We start from the raw sequence: 26,668 nt of genomic DNA on the forward strand, positions 1-26,668 counted from the left end.
TTAAAGACACTTGGATATCCTCAGGACTATCAATCCTTCACAATGCGTTTATCTGCAGGCTTTCATGACAGAAAATGACTTGAAGACATTTTCAACAGGATTGTGCTTGTATTTGTTACATCATAATGAAATTCCCATCACCGTTGTGATTTAATAAAAAGAATAAAACAAGAAGATGACATTTGAAAATGTGAAAAATTTCCGCAATAAAACTAAAAAAAAAAAAATGGACTCATTAATTAAACTAATTTGAACAATAGATTCGTCTTATTGAAGAAAAAAATAATGTCTTTCTAAAATTGAGTCATAGAATGCAATTTTGAAAACTTTCCTTGAAAAAGTGCAATTTCGAAAAAATTGAATATCGAAATTTAGAACAAAAACAAGAAATGAAGTTTTTGATATTAGGAATAATTTCCCAGAATTTGAACTTGTTTTATAGGCGAGTCATCTAAGGTTGTGTTACGCTGTGCCAGTTACATGCGGAAGATCAATAATGGTGCTTCTTTTGCCCATACCTGAATATCAACTTATCGAAAACATATTTGGGGATAAAACTAATGTTTTAGTGTGAATACATTTCTTTTTAATAATATATTATACATCCCTTTTTGCCAATTTTTGTAAGACAAGTGCAATGCGCTATTTTGATTTTGAAATTATAATTAGTCTTTAATATTATCTTCCACACAATGTAAAACTTATCCTACTATAATTCATTAAGGTTCGTGAGATACGAGGTTTGAAAGTTACATTCCTCGTACGTGATGCTTATTAATATTTCCTTTTCACGTATTCACTCTTGACTGACATAATTTATTGTGGACTTTCAATTTTTTTAAATAAATCTTTAATAATTTAAAAAAAAAATTACTGAAAGTGTGGAGGCGTAGGAGCATTGGATCTAAACTACAGAGGCACATTAAGTAAAGATCTTATATTTCAATTTCATGATTATCCACTAAAACACTGTGAATCCCAATTTTTATTAAATTACGTCCGAGGCACCTTCTTACACTCTAATTCTAAATGAATCTCACTACAAGTTGCCACTAATATTAGAAATTCAAAAAGGCTGAGAATCACTGTTAGGCTATTGCGCCCAGTAAATTCCTACACAAGAATGACACTTTGTAACGAGCCATGTTCAGGGCAAAACAACTCATGAATACTCAACATAAAAAAGCAAAATACAAACAGTTTCCAAGTACAAGAAGTGCTTATATAAACATGCCAATAAAACAAAGTATATACAAAATGATAAAACATCAAAAATAAGCTTTAGAATATAGTAATATCTACCAGTACACCCAAAAATAAACGAAAAAATATTTTTTATCAATTTTTAACAATAAAGATAACATATTGTACAATAAAACTCACACGAAAAAAATATAAGAAAAAAATAGGGCTGTGTGATAGCGCTTTATGAGAAAGATTTAATACGAACACCAAAATACTAAAATGAATGTCTACAAAGTGAAAGATATATCGATAAAATCATGGAAAAAATGGATGGTTAATAGGACAAAGTCAATGTATTATGTACAAATAGAACTTATGAGAATGAAGTGGAGATAATGTGATAGAATAGGATGCTTTTTATAGGCGGTGAATATGATTGTATGAATGAAAATAGATTACTATGGGCAGGCTTATCATAGGAATACATTTGCGTTAGTGCACAGCAAGAATCTCGTAGAATAGTTAAATTTATTCCTGCTACAGCAGTGGATCTCAAACGGTGGAGCACGCCCAACAAGATGAAGAACGTGAAACTAATTGAAAATAAAAATATTTGGTAGGTTGGATCCACACTGATTTTTATGTTTTTTGTTGTTGAATAATGCATACTTTCGCCTCACTATCTGTTATTTGTAGCTTATTGTTAGCTAGTTATTTTTTGAGGGGAGGCGCGAGACTTGAAATTCTAAAAAGGGGGCGTGGCTTAAAAAGTTTGAGAACCACTGGGCTAAAGCAACCTTGCATTAAATGAAACGAATCCTCCAAATCAAAGGCATAAAGGAAGAGTAAAGGAAGTCAAAAGGAAAGCCAATTCTCGTTGCCAAATTTGAATACCTCATTATGATGATGATATTAAATGTCCAAAATTACTCATAAAAAGAGTTCGAAAATACAGATACAATTTTTGATAAATTGAATGCAGGAGAGTCCATCTCTGGTTACGATAGTTTTATAGAAATTTTATATCAGACCAACAGAACACCAGCGTTAGTATTTAAGATATAAAGAACCACAAACAATACCAATAGTGATGACGAAATGACAAATGAAGAATTATTACAGAACAATAGACAGTGTGTGCCTGAGTAATAGAATATGATTTTCTTTAATAAATGGAACTTAAAAGACGGCCAAATCATTTATTTTTTACGGTTTTGCTTTTTGGTGAATTTTGACACAAAAAATCTTTGATGATATAATAATGTTTTTGATTATTTGTGACAACGATGGAACATGCAATGGAAAATTTGTCAAAAATTGATACGCAGTCATATGAGACTATAAAATATAATACCGAATATCGCCGACCCCCAAAAACGTCTTAAAACAGTAAATTTATAAAAATTAGCATAAGCTGATCCTACAAATCATAACATGTCCTGCGCACCTATCACAGCAAATGGTTGCAATCAATGCAATCAGAGTTGACATTCAATTTAGTAAGAAAGAATTGTTGAGATACAAAATGTTTTGAATGATTTTCAATTTTTTCAAGAGTCAAAAGTTAAATGAAGTCCATTTTTAGGTGACATCAGATTTCAAATACTATTGTGTTCCCCCAAAAATAAGGCCTAGTCAAAATTTAAAAAATGATTTTAATCTGAGCCCTGCTCTTAAAATAAGGTCGAATCGATAGCTAAAATCCTTCCTACACGTTTTAAACGATTACCGGTAATCTATATATTTGAAAAACTCGTAATTATCTACTTTGTTGTAATTATGTTTTTGGTAAATGAAAATAGAAGACATCCAATAAAATTAAAATAAGATCCTGTATTATTTTCGGGGAAACGCAGTAAAAAGACAAATGCCCCTTCTATGAAAGAACATTGGGAGCCATATATAAACAATAGGTTTGATATTAGGGCAGCTACACTAGATGTGTACTTCAAAATAAATGCAAATGTATGTTAAGGATTTTAGTCTCAAGTGAATTGGACAACATTCAGACATAATTTCCATATTCTCAAATGACCAAGATTTCAATTTGTGACAAAATTTACAGTAATGACATCAGACAGACTTTACAGACAATTCCTATGTCTGTGCTTAATACTGATTGGTAAGAGATTTTATATACAAATGATATATAGTTACATAACAAAACTGGTTATAAGAGTGAAATAGTAAGTTACATACCAAGGGTTCGAGACCCAGTGGTGTCAGCATTTTTATGTACAAATGATATATAGTTACACAACAGGACAGAAATGGTTATAAGGGTGAAAATAATAGGTGAGAAATAGCAAGTTGGATACCGAGGGTGCCAGAGGGTAATTCTAACCCAGCTGTGACAGCATTTTTATGTATAACAAAACAAAAAATGTTTCAATGGAAAATAATAGGCGACGAATGGAGACAACATCTGAGAAGCTGTGTTCAGGCATTTTTATACACAAATGACATATACTTGAATAATGTAACATAAATGGTTACAAAGTGAAATAATAGGAGATGATAGTAAGCTAGATACCCATGGGGTTCGAGACCCATTGGTACACAGAAATTGAAAACTGCCTTCAAATTTGAGCGGTCAATAATCGAGCGGGGCTGCTATCTCTACAACTAATAAACTTCATCACATTGACAATGCAAGGTTGTAGAGATAGCTAGCCAAACTTCTCGAACAGTTCGAAGCATATGCTTGGCGTAGAATCTTGAAACATGAGTTTTGATAAACTTTTAAATCACCAAATAAAGGTCAAAAAGTTACTGATGCAAGACCTTAGACATAATTTTAAATCTAAAATGTGAATGAAAATATATAAGTTATATCACTTTGAATACTGTCAAAAATACACATTTTTTTCATTTATTTTGCTGTTTTTTTTTTCTTTCAGTTACTTCTTATCTGCAATGGTTTATGCCAGGCACCATTCTTCATCTGAAAAGTGAAAAAAATCAGATTTCAGATGTTTCAAAATATTTTAGGTTATTTTGCGGAACTACCATAGTATGTGTATCAGGTTAGGGTTAGGCCATAATTTTATTCAGATTTCCCTTATTTTAGTTCTATTGCAAGTTAGAGGACTGTATGTGTTAGCCAAGTGAATATACTCCCTGCCCATAGGTTTCAGTCCCTTTACACAACTTGATGTAAAATAGGCAAGCAAAATTAGTTACCTCCATATACTTCTGGAGTGTCGATTTTCCATATATTATTACTGAGATGAAGATTGGCAATATTTTTTATGAAGTATTCTCATACTTTCCTCCCAAATAGGGTGCTACAATCAAGAATCGCCATGCAAATTTGTGATGTCCAAAATGAACCATGCATCCAATTACATTCCAAATAATTATATTTCAATTAGGATTTCTTGCACACAAGATATTATTATAAAATAACAGAAAATTAGTGAGTGTGATGGTTTAGGACAGTGGTTCCAAGTGAGGGTCCGTGCCCCCAAGGGTGCCACAATGCTAGACGCAAAATTGATTTTGCTTTTCAATTTACAAACAAAAACCTCCTTGTTCTTCCTAATTTAATTGCTTGATGAGGTTATTTCACAGAGTGTTTTCATCTTGCTGAATTGTTTGAACATAATGAGATTTGAAATCTAACAATCAAAATAACACACTAAATACAACTGGAATGATAAACAGGGGGCCATGAGTGCTAAAAGCCTCCGGAAGGGGGCCACAAGCAATACCATGTTGAATACCACAGACCTAGGATGTAATAAATTGGATACTCGATGCCAAGAAATCTTCCCAAAAATAACGGCTGATGCATAGGGCCTTGTAAGTCGTGAACAAGCTTATAAAAAAGTGCAACCTTGATTTGAAATCATAACCGTCATCATTTTCTCTTGATTTTTGTCTGCTTTTCATTCGTTTCAAAAACCAATCACCTAATTAAGAGAGTAAAAAACATAACAAACATGCATTGGAAGATGTAATTGAATGAAGCAGACTGCACCTAACTTCTGACTTCCCTTTGACTTGGTGCTAATAGATTTGTATTTGTTGACGAGTGTTAGGTATAAGACATGCAAAGGGTGAACAACACAAATAGTGATATAGAAGAAAAACATATGAAGTCCCCAAGAACAGGGAAATAATTATTTAAAGAAATTTTACACAATCAAACATAAATTATAACTGAGCATGCATAAAAGTTAAATACCCACAACCTCAACCAGAGTGTAAAAAAAAATTTGGGGCAACATAACAAAATTGCATGCACATGGTGAAGGTCCATCCATTTACCACACACAAATAAATGCTGCCGTACTCTCGTAGTAAGTGTACCAGGTTAGGGTTAGGCCAGAATTCTATTCCGATTTTCCTTATTTTAGTTCTATTACGAGTTCGGGATCAAATACCCCCTGCCCATAGGTTTCAGTCCCTTTACACAACTTAGAACAAACAAAACACAACAAAAAAATAGTAAACAACACTTCCAATTAACACTACCTACCATTTTGTTCACCTCTGGTTACTTTTCTTTCTTGTTGTTTGCGAAGTTTTTCTCTAGCTTTTGACATTTTCTCGTACCAATTGATGAACTCTGACCCTTCGTAATCGACCTTTGACCTTGCTTTGTTGCGAGCTTCAGCCATTTTAAGATACCAGTTCTTTTCATCTTCCTTATTTTCGAAACGAAGTCGGGCACGAGCTTCGAACATTTTTAAAAACCAGTCAAGCTCGTCGTCGTTTCCATGGTTACTTGGATACTTTTCTCCAGATTTGCGAAGTTCCTCCCTGCCTTCAAACATGCGTAAAAACCAGTCGAACTCCTCCTCAGAAAGTGGGGAATCCCCCCAATCTTTTCTCAAATTTTCTCTGGCTTTGAACATATGTGTAAACCATTGTGGGTCTTCCAATGTGATTGGTTCATCATCTGAGGAGAAAATTTCAAAACAGATATTTTAGTATTTTAGATGTAAAACAAAATGGAAAAAAAGTATTTTGATATTTATCCTGAGGGAGAGGAAATGGCAAACCACGGCCTGTCGTCCGGCTAACAGTCCATGCCAGGGTATGAGATTAGTTTGCCAGTTATTTGTTTCAGATTCATGGTCTTGATGGTGGAGGAAGCCGTAACTGACCAGCGGTTTCGTGAATCACCCTACAGTGGCAAGGGTCTATTAGTCCTTCTTGCACATAATTATTCTCCACAAGATTCAAACCTGTGAACCGACACATGGTAATTAGAGGAGTAATGATGGCAAGTGCTTCCTAACACTGAACAATCAACGAGAACAACACTTTTCTCCCTGTACATTACCATCATGGTTTTAGAGCAGTGGTTCCCAAACAGTGGGGGGCGTAGACAATTTTTTGAGGGGGAGTGAAGCCAATTGAAAATATGAATACTTGTTTGATTTGATCTTGTCCGCATCAATTTGGATATTTACATTTCGAAACTTTTCATTTATTTCATTAGTTACGTTCCATCCACGTATTTCAACGTGTTTTTGACAAAAACATGCTTTCGCCTTACTATCTGGTATTTGTAGCTTATTGTTAGCTAGTTATTTTTGAGGGTGGGGCGCGAGACTTGACAAATTCTAAAAAGGGGGCGTGGCTTAAAAAGTTTGAGAATCACTGCTTTAGAATCGAAAGAAGTTTCAGCAGGTTCATTTCCAATTCTCAAGGTCAAACTGACCTTCAAAAAGGAAATCCTCATCATCGTCATAAGCATCATCATCTTCATCATCACTGTCTTGAATTAATTCTTCTTCAGAAGTTTCCCAAGATGGGAATTCAATCTTTTCTGGAAGCTGGATTACGGGAGCCATCAGGTCAGTGAAATTGTTATCTGAGAGAAAAATGAAATATTATAATCCAGCCGAGGGTTAGAGATTTTTTGGAAAAACGTGCTATTTATTAATGAGTACTCTTTATACTTCCCTCTTCTATCAGTAAGTCCTCTTTCCGCCTTTTAGTTGAGGACCTGGGACCTTGCTTTGAGCAAACTTGCAACCCTTTCTATCGATACTCTTTCCACTTTTAGTTGAGGGATCGGGACCTTTGAACAAACTTGTCTATAGAACTTTTAACCAGCCCCTAACATGGAACACTTCAGCAAATAATGTTAAATGAGATACTTGAAAGGAATTTATTAATACAGGATGGTCGCTGGAAAAGCAAAAAACGCTACACGAGCTTGGACTCTAAGTTAAGACACTGCTTTGAAGTGCACAGACGACATTTTAGCATCTATGAGTGTAACACATGCCTTTAGAAACTTTATGAAGGTTAAATAGCTGTTCATCAAATTTTCTGTTTTTCTAGCGGCCACCCTGTATAAGAACAAGATGCATAACTTACATATTTCCCATCCCCAATTCACAGTTGATTTCTTCCGTTCACCATGTTCAGAAACTGGTCCATACATGACATTTCTCATACTTTCTTCATTGCCAAGAGATTCCCAAATTTCAGTGAATGATTTTGGTAAAATTTTCTTCTCAATATCACAATACACTTTCTGCCATTTATCGTAAATCGGCATAAGTGATGTGGCGACTTTTTTTCCAGCTTCTTTTGCTAGGTTGACATGTTTCCCAATCATTTCACGAAATTGTTGAGTACGCCTCCCCCATTTTTGTTGGTGACGCCTTTTCTTATGATTTTCCTTCGGTTGAAACTTGTCATTACTTTTCTTATGTCCCCCTTTTTTGCATTCTTCAAAATTTCCACGGTCCAAATTTGGCGTACTTTTTCCGCGTTTTGCATCATTTTTTTGTTGCTTTTTCTCGAACCTTCGGTTAAAAAACAATTTTTGATCTTCATCATTATCATCATCATTTTCTTTTTTAAACTCTTCAGGATAAATTCGTCTCTGTGGTCCAAAAACTTTTTCACTGTTTTGCACTTTGCGTTCCTTGTCAAGTTCTGGTCCTGTTACTTTGTGATTTTTGTCTTTGTTAGATTCACTATGAATTGAATGTTTCCATTTTCCATGATTTGGTTTGTGAGACTTCTTCAATTCACTGTGATGTTCGAATTCATCATGGTCCTCATCATCATCAAATTCATGCTTTTTGCTCCAAGATTTAGATTTCTCATGTCTATGTTTGAATCTTCCATGAAAATTCCCACTTTTCCTTGTGTGATGATGATGATGATGGTGATTTCTGAATTCACGGTGATTTCCATGAGCAGATTCTTCCTCATCAGATTCACCAAACTTGTTCACGAAATTCTTCAGTTTATCCCAAGCTTTATCTGTTGCTTTTTTCACTTTTTGGGCCATTTTTGTGGCCCTTTTGTAAGCTTTAGTGTCATTAACTTTATTTAAAAGTTGATCAGTATCCAATGCAGACTGCAAACATTGTTTCATGGTAGGTTTCTGCGAAATGCAAAGGACAGAAAATAGATTAGTCTTATTATTTTCATTAGGTGTTCGCAAGACTTCAATCAAGAGGGGTCTGCGGTCCAGTGATTACTATCTTTATTTTATTCAAATTCAAGTAAAAATTGGTATTCTAGTGTAGGATTTCTGGTGCTATTCGCGATGGCCAATTTAAATCAACATAACATAATCACTGGTTTTGCAAGGTTTTGGTGGTTTTTCAATGTTATTGCACGTTTTTGCAAGTAAGGTTTTATTTTTGTGGTTTCTGCAAGGTTTTTGGTGGTTTTTCACGGTCACTGTGATTTTGTTTACCAATGACTTGCAATTTGGGTTTAGAGATTGCTAATCAACCCTGTGTAAATGACTGAGAGACCAGCAATATTCTAATACGAAATTATTCCTATGTTTGCTTGTACAAGACCTTGTTCAGAGTGAAAAACAAAAATAAATACCTGTCATTATAAATATGGCTTTCCAGAAGTATGTGTACCAATATGGAGGTAACTAATTTTGTTCGCCTACCTTACATCATGTTGTGTAAAGGGACTGAAACTTATGGGCAGCGGGGATATTCACTTGGCTAACACAGACAGTCCCCGAACTCGTGATAGAACTAAAATAAGGAAAATCGGAATAAAATTATGGCCTAAACCTAACCTGGTACACATACTACGAGAGTACCGATAATCCTATGTCATACGCACACTGCTTTCAATAATATAGGGAGTATAGACTTAAATATACCTTTTTCAGTTCACTTGTGACGTTCTTCAATTTCTGGTTCAAATCTTTTTTCTCCTTGCGTAGTCGTTTCAATTCACGATTCGCAACCACCAGTCGATTTTCCGCATTTTCTGTCTCCTTTCTACTGACATCTAGTGACTGATTATTAACAGAAATGGTTCTTAGCAGCGACAAGAACTCTGCTTTGTGATTTGAGATTTCCCGTCGTGCTCGGACATTTTTTGTGACCACATGGGCGTACAAGTGCGCAGGAACAAATTTGGGGCCAAAGACTGAAGTTGTATTGGTGTCCAAGGTCAACTCAAGGTCATGAGGATTATTGTCACAAGATGGGGCTAAAGTTATAGGCTTCTCAATAAAAACAGAAGAGTTGAAATAAATAGCCGGTGTCGTACGGTCGCTCAAAATTTGTAATTTGTAGCTTGTTGTGTCTTTGAATCCTTTAACAGTGACATTTAGTGAAGAAAAATCAACAGCTAAAGTTCCGTTTACGTGATAGGAGCATTGTGGGTAGTTCTTGGGTAATGAGGACAAACTGGAAGCAGACCTGGGTCCATTAGAAGTCGACCTGTAGAATAAATAAACAAGAATGACAAGATTTGAGCATGTTGAATTCATCACTACTTCAGGGGTGTACAACTGGGGCCCGCAGGCCTCAAGAAAAAATTGTGTTTTGAATGATGTGCGGCCCGCAAAATGAGTTTTTAATTCAATTTGGAATGTACAAGTAATTCCAATCTCTCTGCGAAGCAACGTCGGGTATGGGAATAATTAAACTGTTATTTATGTCAGATGCATGGACTGACAAGTGAGTATGTGAACTAATTTACAATGGCGAGTTATACTGCAATCCTCTCTCACATAATCATCCCCCACAGCACTTGAAGCCGCAAACATGCAAATACATTGAAATCAATGGCCCAACTGTTATTACTTATCGATCTTGATCGGTAAGTACGTTGATAGGTATTTGTCTGTCTGTCTGTGTGTTAGATGCACGCGATATCTCTCGAAAGTGAGATTGGATCTGCTGCAGATTTGGCATGTGCATTCATCATAGCTCGGATCAGAAGCCTATTGATTTTGGATGGATTATGTCAGATAATTAGGGAGTTATTGATTAATTAGTGATGGGACACACGGTGTCACTATGGAGTAAGACCACTGTTTTGGGGGATCCCCTAACCTTCAATCGATAAGTCTTCGGTTTCCAGCCGAATTCTATTTTAATATTTTGTTAAAGGAACTTCTTTCTTAATACAAACCTGCAATATCCTACAGGATCCTTTGCTCTCTCATTAAGAGGCATTTTCAATTGTTGACCAAGACATATAGCATAGTTGCTCAAATCTCCCATTGTATTGTACAGTTTCTCCAAAGCAATTGACTTCAAATGTGTTTTCTGTTCCAACTTCCTCATTTTTGACCTTTGTCGCCTGAGTCTAAGTTGCAACAATTTGACCTGTGATCTGAACTTTGAACTCGAAGGGCAAGTTTTCTGACGCCTGGCTGCAAATGCTAGCATAAGAGGAGACAAGGTCTTGGTTGGTTCAGATTGTACTGGTGTGGAAGATTGTTGGCGAGATTCTAAAAATAAAATAAAAGGCATAAGCAGTGCTCCTCAAACTTCTTGTGTTCAATAAAGCATTAATTCACACCAATAAACAGTATTCGAAATGGTAAAATATTAGGTTTTGGATAGCCCTAGCTCAGACTCTGGGTTGTGTGAAAAGTTAACCCCTACTCCAGAAGAAATCAAATTTTGATAACAGAAACTTATGCAATCTCAAGCCTTTCCTAATATAGACTTCTTTAGGAGCGCCTATTAAAATTGATTCTTTTGTGTTTAGAAAGAAAGGTCCGACTTATTTTATGAGCATTGAAAGTTTGCAATTTTGACTCGGAATTGGGAAATTCAGAATTTAGACTATGATTCCGATGAAAACATGCTAAACCCGATTGCTCTCCGATAGAGGGTAGCGGGGGCGTAGCCAGAGGAAGGGGGGAGGTTGGTGTCGGCACTCAACCGTTTGAAATGTAAAGAAAAAGCATTTTTCTGAATCACACATAACAATTTCCGTAGCTTGAAACCCTTTTTAGGCCCAGGACTAGGGCTGGGCATTTTCGAATCAAATCGAATAGTGAATTATTCGAATCGGTTAAAAGCAAATTTTCGAATCGCCGCCATCTTGTTTTACCCTTTTCGCCAATGGTCGAGGTAAATTTCTCAAATTTTTTTTCATTGAAAACATATTTTTTCAACACAATTCTGACATATGTCTCTTTTCTGTATTGAGGTATTGATGAAAACTTTTTTTTTTTTATTGTCAGTGATGTATTCTATGTTTTCAGTAATTTATGTGTCTGGAGGACCTAAAATGATAAGAAAGTTACATACATTATCATACCTTCCAAGTATTCGAGATTCAATTCGATTCGAAAAAATTATTCGATTCGATTCTGAAATCATCAGGTATTCAAAAATGCCCAGCCCTACCCAGGACTCTTGAAAATCCCTACACCCGCTTGCTCAGTGGTTCTCAAACTTTTTTTGAGTTTTGAGTTTGAATTTTGCGTAACGGTCTTCCTGCAATTTTTTTGAGGACTCGCGGTCCACTAAAAATTCAGAATAGGAACATGTTATATCGAGCATTATTTTATTGCATGTCGTTAGTACAGTTCAATGTGATGGGTGCAATTGCTTGATTTCCATCTGTTCATCTATTCGGGGTTCTGTTTGGGCCATTACTCTCGTATCATGTCTCATGTGTTACAAGTAAATACTAAAACTGTTTTCAGTACTATCCCTTATAAAAACCGCCCCAGCAGTGCTTTTGTGTCGGGTGTCAAGTTGCTTCGCGGTCCCCCAAAATCACTTGGCGGACCCCTAAGCGACTGCGGACCCCACTTTGAGAACAAATGCGCTAGCTGTTACGGTCTAACATGACAATTAAATATTCCAGTACCTCCTTCTTTGATAATTCCTGGCTATACCCCTGCAGGGTAGTGTGCCCATAACATCTCCTCCCCCCTTAAAAAAAGTGTTGGAATTTGTAATACATAGGCTTACCGTAAGACTGTATAATCGACTTTAAATGCAAGTTATGGCTCTTGAGTTTATTTGATTGTTGGATGAGATTTCTACTTTCAGTTCTGTATCGATGAAGCCGGTGTTTCAGAGATTGTTGACGTTCAAGAAGACTGTCTTTTTCTTCAGCGTGAGCCCTGAGTGATTTCCTAAAAAAATAAATTATATGTGGTTTATTGTGGTTGCATGTATCAAAGATGGCCATGAACAGGCGTCGTGGTGTTCTGGCGGTTACAGAGCAGTTCCAAGTATGTGTACCAATATGGAGGTAACTAATTTTGTTACCCTACTTCACATAAAGTTGTGTAAAGGGACTGAAACCTATGGGCAAGAAGTATATGCACTTGGCTAACACAGACAGTCCCCGAACTCGTAATAGAACTAAAATAACTGGCTAAATAATCACATACCCAACATTGACAATAACCAGTCGAGATGCTGTGGTTCGCCATATGATCAAGTCATGTTATCAGCTTTCCCTCCCCAAGACAATTATGAAACAACTTTTGGAATAAAGAAAATCCTTTTCATGGGTGACTTATCATACAGTATGAACTTACTCATGGAGAGCTGTCAATTCAGAGTGTTGAGCTTGGAGTCGTTTATACAAATCCATTCTAGTTGTCATGAAAGTATTTTCATCTTCTGCAACTTGCAATTCGGTCTAGAATAAAAACATAACAATTTTAAGGGTGTAATTCATAAATTTGATAAATTTTCATTTAGAGGGAAAATTTGCAACTCGAATTTTTGGTTGATTTCTGAGCAGGGACGTGTCTAAGGAGGGGCAATTGGGGCAGTCACCCTGGGCAGCACATTATAGGGGTGAGTTTGTTGCTTACACAAATAAGCATCATATACAACAATGTTCTTCAAATTTTTTTGGATCACGACCCACGACCAAGTTTTTTCCCTGCTCCCTTCTTGCACAAAATATCAGATCTTGGCTGCATTTCTGTGCAAGCGGGTATCAGTACTGGTTCCAAATCTTCCACCTTATTCGATATTTTTGTTTTAACATAAGTTATTGTCGATAAAGATTTTTCACATAGATAAGTGTAGGAAAAAGAGTAAGTATGGCTTGTTCTGACTGTAATGGGTACTGCCACCCCCATTGAGCCCTTCCGCCCCCCGCTGGGGAAGTTTGGGCCCCAGTTTGAAGAGACCTGGTATAGAATATGAAAAATTGATTACCTGAAGTTTCATTATTTCTTTGTCTCTTTTTTCAAATTCTATTTTGTTCAATTCCTGGCTTTTTTGAAGCGATTTTTGCAGCAAAGCTAGAGCGATGGATGACCTTTCTGCATCAGTGGTTTTATCGGATTGTTTTGTCATAAACTTGTTGTTTTCTTCTTTTAATTTTCTAATGTTTGAACGAAGTCCACGATTCTTGTTACGAAGTCTTGAATTTTCCATCTAATTAAGAATTAAATATTTAATAAGCCAATCTCAACTGATTAAAATATTAAATTCTCATTAAAATAATTAAACTTAATCTTTCCAAATGTAGTGGTACAGAATACCTCAAAATTCTTATTGGTAAGGACAATGTCCTAGTGATTATAGCATCAGACACACTGATTGTTTAAATATGCATGTAACTGCTTTTCTTGTTAGAGTTGAACTATGTATGTCTGAAGAAGTCTGACCTTGGTCAGACGAAACGTTACAGAAATATATTTGTGTTGGTGTGCAGCAAGACTGTTGAATCACTTAGGATAGTTATCTTGCTACAGCATCCTTGCAATATATGCATACGGATCCACCGGCAGAAAAGCATAGAAGAAGGATAAGTAGTTAGTCTCGCAGAAACCAAATAATCAAGACACAAATATGTCGGTGCTACAGTGTAAATGTCTCAGATTCAAACTGAATTCCCATAACCGCTCACACATGGTAAGCTATGGCTTCGTGTAATGTACCGCCATAATTCTATACAGTTTTAATATTGCTTGGCATTGTTGCCTGTTACTTTACTCAGAGATGAGTCTCCTTTTCTTTACTGAGTGTGCAGATGTGACCTTGCCTGAAGCAAATTCCCTTTAAAAACAAAAACCTCCCACAAAACAGTTTAAAAATTTGAGAAGCAGGTTGAAAATGATTATTAAATTCTTTGAAAAATCTTTCACAAAATTAGAGACAAACAATTACTTACGAAGAGTTTATATTTCATGAAGTCATTCCTCTCAATTCCTCCCTTGGTCAGCGGATTTTCTGATTCCTTGTAGATGTCTCGGAGAGAGAAAGGAGGTATCTGGAATAGAGAGTGATTCATTATTAATATTAATTATAGAGGATGGGGATAGGATAAAATTTACCAATTTATTTTGGGGGAAAAGGAAAGTTAATGAGAGGGCACAATCATATGGCAAACCACGGCCTCTTGTCCGATTACCAGTCCATGTCGGATATAAGATTGGTTGGCCAGTTATTTGTTTTCAAGAGCATAGACTTGATGGTGGAGGAAGCTGCCGCCAGGTGGGAAAGGACTAACTATAAAATTCCAATTCTGAAAGTCCATGTTAAATAAAACAATTATATTTCAGTATTTATTCAAAGTTCATTATTCATTAAATCCTCTTCTAAGTGAACACTCAAGTAGAATGTCATATTTTGTTTATTCTGTTCCCTAATTCAAGCTTCCTATATGCATATGGTAATAGACTATTTTATATCCCCGGGTATTTGAAGTGAACACTCGAGAGGAATGTCACACCTAATTTATCCTGTCTGCATATATAGGTAAAAAACTATTTTTTAACTTCTTCGAGTATCTAAAGTGAACACTCGAGAACGATGTCATATTTTGTTTATCCTGTCTGGCAGATGGCAAATTTTAGTCACATACATGTTGTTATACATTGTATTACTTATACCCTATAAGAACAATACAGTGAATAAACAATTCCTTGAAACCAGCTGGATATCGTACTTAATAATTGAATACATAACATGATATCTGTGTCAAGTGATACTTATAATCATTAAATATGCAATAACAACAAATTTGTTGGGGGTTTGAAACCTGTGGTGTATTTAGGACTGACATGGACAAACTACAACCTGCGGGCCGAATCCAACCCGTTGGGTGATTCACTCTGGCCCGCCTGATGCTATCAAAACCGGATTGGAACCAAATTTTGATGTTTTAGCTGAAAAATAGCTCAAGGAATTTGTTGAGATTGAGATTAAATTTAATTTTGGCATGAGGCGTACTGTTTCCCACTTTTGCTTTTGTACCACTGTAAATAAAATTCTGTGTATAAAATGTAACTTCTACCGTCACACTTACATAGCCAGTCTAAGTGGGCCTAATTGTTGCCCCCTGGTCCAAAAACCGCGCCCTTCCCTGATTTAGGATTACTTTAGGATTTAGGATTAGACAAAGCTTCCTAAAATGGACCCTCGGCCTTCTCTTTGCCCACAGCAAAGTACCTTTCGGTATGATTAAAGGTCATTTTAAAATAAATTAACTGTGATTTGTTTCATTCTTTGACTGTATTGTGATTTTATTTTGCTTCCTTTTGTTGGTTTTTTATTATTAAAAGTGAAGCATAAAATAACTGATGTAAACCTGTTATGAACAAGGTACTATACCAGTGATCCTCAAACATTTTAGGCCGCTCCCCCCTTTTAGAATTAGTCAAGTCTCGTGCCCAACTTAAAAAATAACTGACTAAAAATTAGCTACAAACATTTCGATTTTTGTTTAACTTTATGTCCCCTCATAAATTGTCTACGCCCCCTTGTGTTGCGCGCCCTACCGTTTGTGAACCACTGTTCTATACTATTGTTTCAGAGTCCTTCCGAATTAAAAAAAAAAACGCAAACAAAACCTTACCTCTTTCTCTTCTAAGGCAACTATTTCCTCAGGATATTGCCACACTGTTGATTGTGACATTGGTACAGTTGCTCCTGGGAAGAAATTATTAATTATCAGATAATACATCTTGGATTATTACTTCAGAATAGATAAACAGGGTGTCCATAAAGTCTCTTTACAATTTAAATTTTGTTACGAAGTCGGTTCCCAATATATCTTAACCAGGTTTGTTGTTTTTTAATCAGTAATTGTTCAAGTATTTTCACTTCATTCAATACATCTGTGAGTCTCTCAGGTCCCATTTCTATCCTTAGTGTTCAAGAACTTAAAAAACAAGGACATTTACCTAGCAGAAATCCCACGCCAAAACTGAGGGCGATAAACGAAATCAGAAGCCTCTGATTGGGTGGTCCAGCTTGTTCCGTAACCATGCCAACAGTCTTCTGATTGGCCATGTCTGGTTCTGTTGCCATGTCAACCAGGTTATGTTTAGCCAATGCAGCTTCCGTAACCATGCCAACGCTTCTCTGATTGGTTGAATCATCACCAAAAATGACACTAGTTGCAATCTTATGAGATATGATCTCAGTGGGTGGAGGGGCACTGATGACTGCAAATGTGATTGAACCTAAAATGTAAGATTTAGGGAGTTTTGAATCTAAAGTTTATTTTACTTTACAAAATGCATGAACAACAAAAACATTAAAGCATTTGATCTTGTTAATGTGGTGATGCAGCCTTGTGCTAATATTTAAAAACTACTTTTGGAAAGACATTAGGAGGGTTGGCAATGCCTACCCAATCTATTGCTTCAGGGACGAGATGGTGGGCATGAACCCAAGAATTCATACTTGCGATAAACCGGGATATTAGGTCACACACCCAAACCATTAGGGGAAGGGGTGTGCAACTTGCGGCCTACTGGCCAAATGGGACCCACAAGGAAAAATTTTACGGCCCGCGGGACGAGATTTTAATTTAGTTCAATCTGGTATGTGCTAGTGCTAGAATTGATCAAACCCGAGATTTCCAAACCAGGTCCTAGTCTACTGGGAAGCCACGAGCAAAGACCTCTGCACAGTACTTTTCACAATGACTATGTTACTCTTAAGCAATTTGTTCAATTCTTTTATTCTTCCGTCCTCCCTTGTTGGGTCTTTATTATTGAACATGGCAAAAAAAGCTGATGGAAATACGTTTAAAAGCGAAATAGGTATATTTGTACAAGAGCAGTGGGTCACAAAAGTTTCATAGAACAGCCATAGATCATGAATTATCAGTTCCATTTCGATATGTTAGAATTAGAATTTATATTATCATCTCGGAAGAGGGAATGTCAAAAAGACGACTTAATCATATGGCGATGTCCGGTTACTAGACCATGTTGGGTATAGGATTAGTTAGATAGTTATTTGATTGCATATGCATGAACTTGATAGCCCCAATTTTTAAATTTCGAATTAGAAACCATATCCAAATGTACAAAAATATTTACTTTTGAATAGTAAGCAAATATACTGGTAAATATAACTTCAAACCAAGTTTTACTACTCAACAAAAGTTCTTTGTTCTGCACTAGTTTATGTCAAAAGAATGATTCATCAATACAAACATTACTAAAGGTTTATTGAAGCACAGACGACAACACTGCAACTGTCATTGTAAAAACATTAAACCAGTGTGAGAGAGGAAACTTCCTCTTCAGGTAGTAAATGGCTACTAAGCTTATTTATAGCAAACCAAGCCCAAGTAAAAAAATGGCATAGTTTGGTAAACTGTTTTGAATGTCTTCATTAACACAATCTATCAAACTTCATCGGGGGAGGGGATGAAGAGAAAATACAGAACTATCTATCTAAAACCATACATCTTCGCATATATGCCGAGTTTAAAACTGAAAAAAAAGTTACCACACTAAAGGGTCGGATTATACACGCATAACTCAGATCACACAGAGACAGCGATGTGACAGAGTGTTTGACAGAGATAGTGATGATGAATTTGAAGGATTTTGAGACACTTCTCACTATTATTAATAAAAGTAACATTTTCATAGAAAAAAAATGTCAAAGATAACACGCATCACAGCAGGGTAAACTGAAATTAAGTTAACCAAGATAGATGATAAAAAAATAATCTATATATCTTTCTCCACATCTAGTCAAAAATTTGTTTCTAAATTGTAATTCATGGAAAATGAACAGCCAATCAGCTTTTATTTGTATAGTACTTTCTTCAGCTGAAGTAATTTTTCAAGGAGTACTAAACAGAAGAGCATATAGCATTCACTCCATTAAATCACACCATAGTGTGAATATTCCTAGCTTTCCTTACAAATGCTCGGGACTCTGTACAAAAAATTTACAAAAATAATAAGGACGGAAAGTACCGAAATGGGAATGTTTCCAGTCCTTCCACAACTATCAACTATATATTGGAGCAAATAGTTCTGGCTTTTCTTTATTACTCCCTTATAAACTTAAATTTGATGTAAAAACACACATTACCTTCATCACTATCCTGATCCTCCCAAATCTCATCATGTTCAAACAATTCATGTCCAACAAAGTGAAATCACCCTGTAAATCCTTTACTAACCTTACCCTGGTGAGCCACGAGCCCGCGGTTGGGAACCTCTGCTCCAACGTATTTAATGTAAAAAAGTTCTGACAATATTAAACCTCATTACCTTCATCACTATCCTGATCCTCCCCGGTTGAAAAACTTTCAATCTCAATTGAAGGGACTTCCCCTTCCTCAGGTTTCAAATCCAAGCTTTGTAGAACGTCAGGTTCAAAGTTCAGGTCAGAGTTCGTAGTGACGGAAGTCAAATCAGAAGTTGAATCGATTCTTTCAAAATCGGATGATTCTGAAGAAGCTGAAGATATGGGAGGCAATTGAAGACTCTCTAGCACAGCTGGTGTTTGCTCTGCAATTAAAAATCGATAATTCAGTATCCTAGAATATTATTACGATTTGTGATCATTTATGTGCAAAAAATATGTAACTCATATATATTATGGAGTTCAAGAGTACAGTATTTCTGTAACGCTTCGTCTGACCAAAATCAGACTTCCTCAGACGAGCATTTACAACAATGACAAGAAAAGAACAATCATGCGGTATAAATAGGACAATAAATAAATTTGTTTGAAATAAAATTCTCAGATTAATTGTTCTTTTCTTGCCATTGTTGTAAATGCTCGTCTGAGGAAGTCTGATTTTGGTCAGACGAAATGTTACAGAAATACATTTGTGTTAGTGTGCAGCAGGACTATTGAATTGCATAGTATGGCCATGTTTATTCCTGCTACAGCATCCTTGCATCATACTCATACGGATCTACCAGTGCAAAGGCATTGAGGAAGAATTGGGAGTTAGTTATAACTCATGTACACTTTAATAACCAAAAGTGTAGGTGATAAATTTTCTTCCCAATGGGAATTTGTATTACAAAAAAAAATATAATAATTGTGCATTGAATTTGAAAAGTTAAGGAACCTTTAGATTAGATAGATCACAAGAAAATGGATTAACAAATCAATAATTGCCAGTTGAAATAATCGTGATTTGCAATAGATCAATAAACTATATAAAATCAATTATAACAACACCTGTCTAATTAAATCATGAATTTTAATCATGACTTTTATTATTACCACAATTATTAGGGTATTCTATTTTTTTTAAACAATCAATAATATCATAAAGCAATGGCTTTAGTGATTTGAAGTGTTTGGGGAATTTCAAATAATTTGATTTATTTGACAGATTATTGTTGGTTTTTGATTTTATACCAATTTGAAACGTAAATAAAAAGGGCGTCTGTCCATGCATCTGGAACAAATAACTGGCTAACTAATATCATACCCAACATGGACCGGTAACCGGATGAGAGGCCGTGGTATGCCATATGATCAAACCGTCTTAACGACTATTCTCTTCCCATTAATGAATATAAATCCAAAAAAGCAGAAATAGATTATAATACATGAATGAAAACATCAAAGCTTCATTTAGATTGGTTTTGAAAAAAAAACTTAAAAAGATGGTTATTATCAATGGCCAAACTGAAACTACACATAGGTGAAAGTCTTGAAGATAGTTATTATCCATGGCCAAACTAAAACCACACAAAGGTAAAAGTCATTATATTCATAATATTACATCATAATTCAAAACAAACCTGAGTCAATGAGTGGTACAGTGATGTCATCAACTAATGATGCGTCTTTAATTGTTATTTCCTGTGATGTCACTTCCTCTGAGGGATGATCAGCATCTTCGGGACTAGTGTTGTCATTCTGCATGCAAAACAATATTGAATACGAGATAATTGAAAATTAATTGGGCGTGCCTCCATGTATGCGCTTCGAAGTTGTTTTGTCATGAATATTTGGAGCAGTGGACCCAACATTTATTTTAGCGCTCATGGCCCCCCTTCCGTAGACTTTTAGAAATCATGCCCCCAACCCCCTTTCCTGTTCATCATTCCAGTGGTTTTCATAGTGTTATTTTGATTCAAAATCCCATTCATTTTCAAACAGTTTATGCTCAACAAAGTGTAAACATTCTGTGAAATACCCCTATCAAGCAATGAAACTAGGAAGAACAGGAGATTTCTCGCAAATTCTCCCGGAATTCAAGGGGTCGATTTAATGACGTGCGATTACCATTTCCGAGCAAAGCGAAATAGGTCCCGCGGTATCAAATATTTGAATAGTAAAATGACATTCTAAAATATTAAGAGAATGACGAAATCGAAAGTTATTGTGACATAAAAATGTATCAACACGCCACAGTGTTTCTTGATTGACGATCAAAGTTTACGACCCGAAAATTATGGAAAGTGTCTGCCTCGGAATAGAATTATACAGAATGTCATATGAAGGTACACCCATAGATTATAAAAACCAAAAAATACTTTGAACGTAAGGAATCTGAAGCATATTCAATTATTCTGTACCATGAAATAAATAGTCTATTAGCGAGAAAAACAATTCCATTTCTCAAACTAGGAATTGGATCACAACGCCCAAATGACTAACAGAGAGCCATTACTTTTATTCAGGGAAAAATTGAATAAAATATGATGTTTAATTTGGCCTGAACCACACATAAAAATGGTAATAGCGAATAATTGACGGAGCTCAATTTCCAAACGGGAATGATTTCCTTTAATGACTAAGAGAGTATAATAACAATTCGACGTTTAATGGGAAGTGAGGTCTTAAAAAACATGAATACAATACCGGAATAAAATTCCATAATGGAATATTTAAATATATTTAAAATTTGTTGTTTCCAATGTTAGAAATATTTCGAATATTTTTGTTAAAAAAATTTATTTTGCATGATGCAATTGCTAGAGTTATTGGCAAATTAGTGAAACTATTGTAGAAGCAATGAATGATAATTCTGTTCTGGTAATTCTCATTTTAATTATTAAAGTGGATAGGTCTATCTTTCGAAAGAGATTTTTTTTGTTTTTTTCTGTAGCTTTTCCTTTGCATAAGTAAATTTTGTGCAACAAAAGTGTGCCACAAAAAAAAAAAGGTTGAGAACCACTGCTCTAAAAGGTAAATGTGCACAAAACTTAAAAAACAGACACGGAAAAGCTTTCATGAGTTAACTGAAGGTGTGTAGTTTAAACAAGCACAATGTGTTATTCATAGCAACCTATGATGAGTAAATTTCATGATTCATAAAGGTAATAAAAACAACAACGGCTGTGATGAGCGAATGGAAAGTTACAAGAGGTTAAAACTTAGTGAACTAATCAGAAAATGCTTGAATATGAAAGGTAATATTGGATATTTTTATTTTTTAGGCCTCGACATCTTTTTTCCAAAAATGCTCGCTTCAAGTAGCTAGCCTAGTTTCTGATAAATATTCTACTTTATTAGGAATTTTGAAAATAACAGGATCTTTTCTGTTAGGAAATCAGAAATCCTAGAATTTGAATGGATATATTGACAGTTCATTTTTTAGGCTTTAACATTTTTTTCCAGAAAATGCTCACTTCAATAAGTAATCCATTAGAAATTTTAAAAGAACCAGTTCCTTTCTGTTAGCCAATCAGGAAAAACTTGAATTTGAGTTGTTAACATTGATTAGTTCCTTTTTAGGGCTTTCTAATATCTTCACTCCTAACAATGCTCTGTAGGCAATATTTTAAAACAGTGGTACTTAAATGCTGGGGCACGCTCCACAAGGTGGGGGGGGGGGTGATTTTAAGGGGACCTGAAGCTAATTGAAAATAAAAATATTTGTCAGATTTGATCTTGCACGTCCTAGTTTGGATATTTACATTTCTTATTTTGTCAGCCAAAAACAACTGCACTAATAAACAACTGTAATGAGTGAATGGAAAGTTAAACTTAGTAAACTAATCAGAAAATACTTGAATTTGAATGGTTATATTTATTAATTCAAATTTTAGGGCTTAAATATATTTTTTCTAAACAATGCTCATTTCCAGTGGCTACTGATAAGTCACCCATTAGAAATTTTGAAGTTTGAACTGAATAAAACCACAATTACCATTTTCAGAATGTTTAATGAAATCAATCAATACACCCGGTCACACCCAGAGAAATAAAGACTATACCTGCTGACAGTCAGTTTCGGATATGGCAGATGTATTTATATCATCGCAGGTTTCAGCTACCATTTGTGGTGGATTTTCATCTTCCATTGCTGTCACTGATTTTGTGATTGTACTTGATGAAGATTGTGAACCTGAAGAAACATATTTTTCAGACTGAGATCTCATTTTATCCCAAGGGAGAGGGTAATCGATATGACAGATTGAACAAATGGCGAACCACAACCTGTCACCCGTTTACCAGTCCATGTCGAGTATGGGATCCAGTTAGCAGATGCATGGACTTGATGGTGGAGGAAGCCGCAACAGACCAGCGGTTACGTGAACCACCCTACGGCAATGAGAAGTCCAGTGATCTCTTACAAATGAGTATTCCCCGCATGATTCAAACCCGCCCATCCTGCGAGCCCTCAAGGGTGATCAGAGGTCATGGCAAGTACCACCCGCCAAAATATATATACATATTTATTATTAATTAATTTTGGATCAATATCTTGGTAGCAATTGATTCTTTCCAAATTATTCATAGCTATTAAGCAACCGGTTATAAATATACAATTCACAAATATAAATGAAAGGGTCAATAACTATTTATATATATATAGGCAATGGGATATATCTATTATTATCTACAAAATCCCTGGAGAATGTGTCTGTTTGTATAAACATTCGATACTTTGACAAAACATACATCATTTGCTTTTAATCAGCAGTGCAATTACTTTTTAAATATTGCATTGATTACTCTCCACCACCTTACCCAAGGCGTAATATATTAGATAGGCAATTCCAAAAAGAAAAGATTCAATCCCGTCCAAAAATACTAGATCCTTGTATATCAACGACTGTTTGTATGTAGCAATGTTCGGAGTTAAAGGACACATACACATAAAATGTTCCTGTGTGAGTGAAATTACTTTCTAAATATTGGGTAGTTTGTTGATAATACTGCACCTTCTCACCAAGCCTGTGATAATTATTAGGTAGGTGATGCCAAACTAGAAAAGATTTTAGTCCTTCCAAAATAATAGTAGCTCGTTAGATATCAATGTTTGTTGGCGAAAGCAATGTCTAGAGTAAAGAGAAAAGGACACATAAAGTGTTCCTGTGTGTGAGTGCAATTACTTTATAAATGCTGGGAAGTTGATTGATGGAACTTCACCGCCTCATCAAGGCTGCATATTTTAGGTAGGCATGCAGAACCAGAAAAGATCCAAACCCTTCGAAAAAGACTAGGTGTATATCAACGACTGTTTGTATGTAGCAATGTTCGGAGTTATTAAAGGACACATACACATAAAATGTTTCTGTGTAGGAGTGCAATTACTTTCTAAATATTGGGTAGTTCATTAATAAAACTTCACTGTCTCACTCAGGCTGTAATATATTAGGTACGCAATGCCAAACCAGAAAAAAAAAACAGCTTGGATTTAGGCTTCTTGTGCAAAGCCTTGTTCAGTGTGAAGGCCATGAAAACAACATATAATAAAGTCAAGGCGTTTTAATTGTTGCTATATTTAACTATAAAATGCATCTTATTCATTTTTAAATGAATTTATAACACCTTGATTAAAGAAAATTATTTTAAAAGTCACTCTTAGATCAATGACAATGAAATTACAAAAGGAATCGAACTTGAACTGAACGCTGTTTAATAATTCATTTCATATTCATTGAAAATTGCAATTTTGATGGCAGTTCCTACTTTTATGCCCAATTGTCTCTTTGATGTACCGTATATAGAAATAGAGCTCTAGTCAAACTGCTCTCATATAGGTATATTTTAGTAATATTTGTGGTCACTATTTCGATATGATATGTACAACTACATCATCACAGTTCACATTATAGTTGGCTTTGTATTATGAAATATGAAACAAGAAATGCTAGATAGACAGTCTGTCTGTCTGCAATCAGAACATAATAACATCTGTCAAAACCTGCTTACGACCCTATTTGGTCATACTTTCTTTCTTGCAAAATTCACTTCCCATAATGGGCAAATTTTCTCCCGAGGGGTGGATAAAATTGCAAAAAAATTGAACCATAGTGGTTATTGCAATATGCCAGATATTTAAAAAATTTTATTTCGCATGCCTCTATGAGCATGTACAAATACTTCTATATGTTTAGCTTATATGTAAGTGGTTCCCAACCAAATATGGCTCGCGGCCCCCTTCCGCAAGCTTTTGGCATTTATGGCCCACTTGTTTATCTTTCCAATGATATTTATGGTGTTATTTTGATTGGTGTAATTAACCTTATCAAGCAATTGAACTAGGAAGAACGAAGAATTTTCTTTAGAGATGAAAAAAAAATCAGTTTTACATCCAGCATTATGGCCCCCCTCCAACTGCTCTGTGGCCCTCTTGGCTAGCCCCGGGCCCCAGCTGGGAACCACTGTTATCCTATCCCAGATTTGAATAAAAAATTTAACCTTCAAAATCGACTCACCATGTTCACCAGAACTTTGCATCTCAAGTGCCAAGTCATCTTTATCAATCTGTGGTGATGAAGGCAGGGTATCCTGATAAACAATTCAACCAGTTTTTATCAAATTACCTAATTTTTATTTAGGCCAATGTAACTTGCAAATAACAAAGCCCATATATTATGCAAATACTGAACAATATTAAATTTTCATTATCATGGGTGACAAGATACCGAAAAAAAATTCTACTAAATTTTGGCAAATATATCCATTTATATGCCGTGGCAGCAGGGTATAGCCAGGAATTTTCAAAGAAGGGGGGGGGGGGGGGGGGGGGGGGCTTGGAGATTCTGAAATTTCTAATCGCTAAGTCAGACTGTAACAACTAGCGGAACCGACCAGAAGCCAAAAATGTGGTTTTCAAGAGTTTTGAGAGTCTAAAAAGCATTTCAAGCTACTAAAATTGCTATTTTTAAAACAAAAAAATGCTTTTTTACACATTTCAAGAGAGAAAGTTTTCCGACTGCGCCCCCCATGGCTATCTCCCACCCCCTTGCTGATCTCTCATGATATTACTTTCCCCCCCCCCCCCAAAAAAAAATTTACACAGGAGATTCAAGGCAACTGAGCTCATTCCTAATTTTTACCTGCTTCAGTGTGATATCTCCATCCCCATCATCCGACTCAGGAGGATCTTCAGCACAAGCTGAAAAATATATGAAAATTCTCAGTAGGATAGGATAGGATTTACATATTTATCCCGGGGAGAGGAAAGCCGATAAGACGGCTTATCCATATGGCGAACCACGGCCTCTCGTCCGGTTACCATTCCAAGTCGGGTATGGGATTAGTTATATTGTTTGTTTTCGAGAGCATGGACTTGGTGGTGGAGGAAGCCGTAACCGACCAGCGGTTACGTGAACCACCCAACGACGGCGAAGAGTCCAGCAATCCTCTCGCACATAATTATTCCTGCATGGGATTCGAACCTGCGAACCCACGCAGAGTAATTAGAGGTGCGGTGGCGAGCGTATTCCTAACGCTTAGCCCGTTGAGCCACACCGCCGTGCCGCGCCAGTATACTCAGAAAAGGATACATTCCATAATTCGTAAATTTCAAGACAAAATACCAATGGTCAAAATATAGATCAAAACATGAACAAAGTGCAAATCAAACATAAACTTTGAATCAAATTTAAGTCCTTTTACCTTCTATATCACTGTCAGTTATAAAGTCATCATGATTATTCCAAGCACTTCCAACTGATTCCTCATTTTGTGAAGGCAGGGTTGCCAGGTTTTCCTCTGGTAATCCAGTATCATAGGGTGATGCTACTGATGATGCGTCAGAGTCTGAATCCTAAAGAAAAAGTCAAAAAAAGTTACGATTTTACTAATGGATTTGAAATTATTATAAAGCG

At 35.7% G+C, this 26,668-nt stretch overlaps 1 protein-coding gene across 3 annotated transcripts in view; it reads right to left on the reverse strand.

The window, feature by feature from the left end:
- Positions 1 to 84: 84 nt before the first annotated feature.
- Positions 85 to 26,668, reverse strand: part of LOC120341891 (uncharacterized) — a 28,929-nt gene continuing 2,345 nt past the window's right edge. For 2 of the 3 annotated variants that reach the window (XM_078116326.1, XM_078116329.1), the window contains exons 3-21: positions 26,457 to 26,607; positions 25,895 to 25,953; positions 25,271 to 25,343; positions 22,820 to 22,950; positions 20,396 to 20,513; positions 18,899 to 19,138; positions 16,556 to 16,837; positions 16,228 to 16,301; positions 14,542 to 14,640; positions 13,581 to 13,802; positions 12,947 to 13,050; positions 12,369 to 12,535; positions 10,564 to 10,885; positions 9,299 to 9,866; positions 7,525 to 8,548; positions 6,860 to 7,012; positions 5,669 to 6,091; positions 5,024 to 5,099; positions 85 to 4,129 (exon numbers count right to left, since the gene is read on the reverse strand). In XM_078116326.1, coding sequence (XP_077972452.1) covers positions 4,126 to 4,129; positions 5,024 to 5,099; positions 5,669 to 6,091; positions 6,860 to 7,012; positions 7,525 to 8,548; positions 9,299 to 9,866; positions 10,564 to 10,885; positions 12,369 to 12,535; positions 12,947 to 13,050; positions 13,581 to 13,802; positions 14,542 to 14,640; positions 16,228 to 16,301; positions 16,556 to 16,837; positions 18,899 to 19,138; positions 20,396 to 20,513; positions 22,820 to 22,950; positions 25,271 to 25,343; positions 25,895 to 25,953; positions 26,457 to 26,607 — 4,290 coding nt within the window. In that variant the 3' untranslated portion in view covers positions 85 to 4,125. The remainder of the gene's footprint in view (positions 4,130 to 5,023; positions 5,100 to 5,668; positions 6,092 to 6,859; positions 7,013 to 7,524; positions 8,549 to 9,298; positions 9,867 to 10,563; positions 10,886 to 12,368; positions 12,536 to 12,946; positions 13,051 to 13,580; positions 13,803 to 14,541; positions 14,641 to 16,227; positions 16,302 to 16,555; positions 16,838 to 18,898; positions 19,139 to 20,395; positions 20,514 to 22,819; positions 22,951 to 25,270; positions 25,344 to 25,894; positions 25,954 to 26,456; positions 26,608 to 26,668) is intronic. The other variant, XM_078116332.1, reaches the window with a different exon arrangement.

The sequence above is a fragment of the Styela clava genome, chromosome 1 (assembly GCF_964204865.1).
Source record: "Styela clava chromosome 1, kaStyClav1.hap1.2, whole genome shotgun sequence".
In the NCBI taxonomy this organism is placed as follows: Eukaryota; Metazoa; Chordata; class Ascidiacea; order Stolidobranchia; family Styelidae; genus Styela; species Styela clava.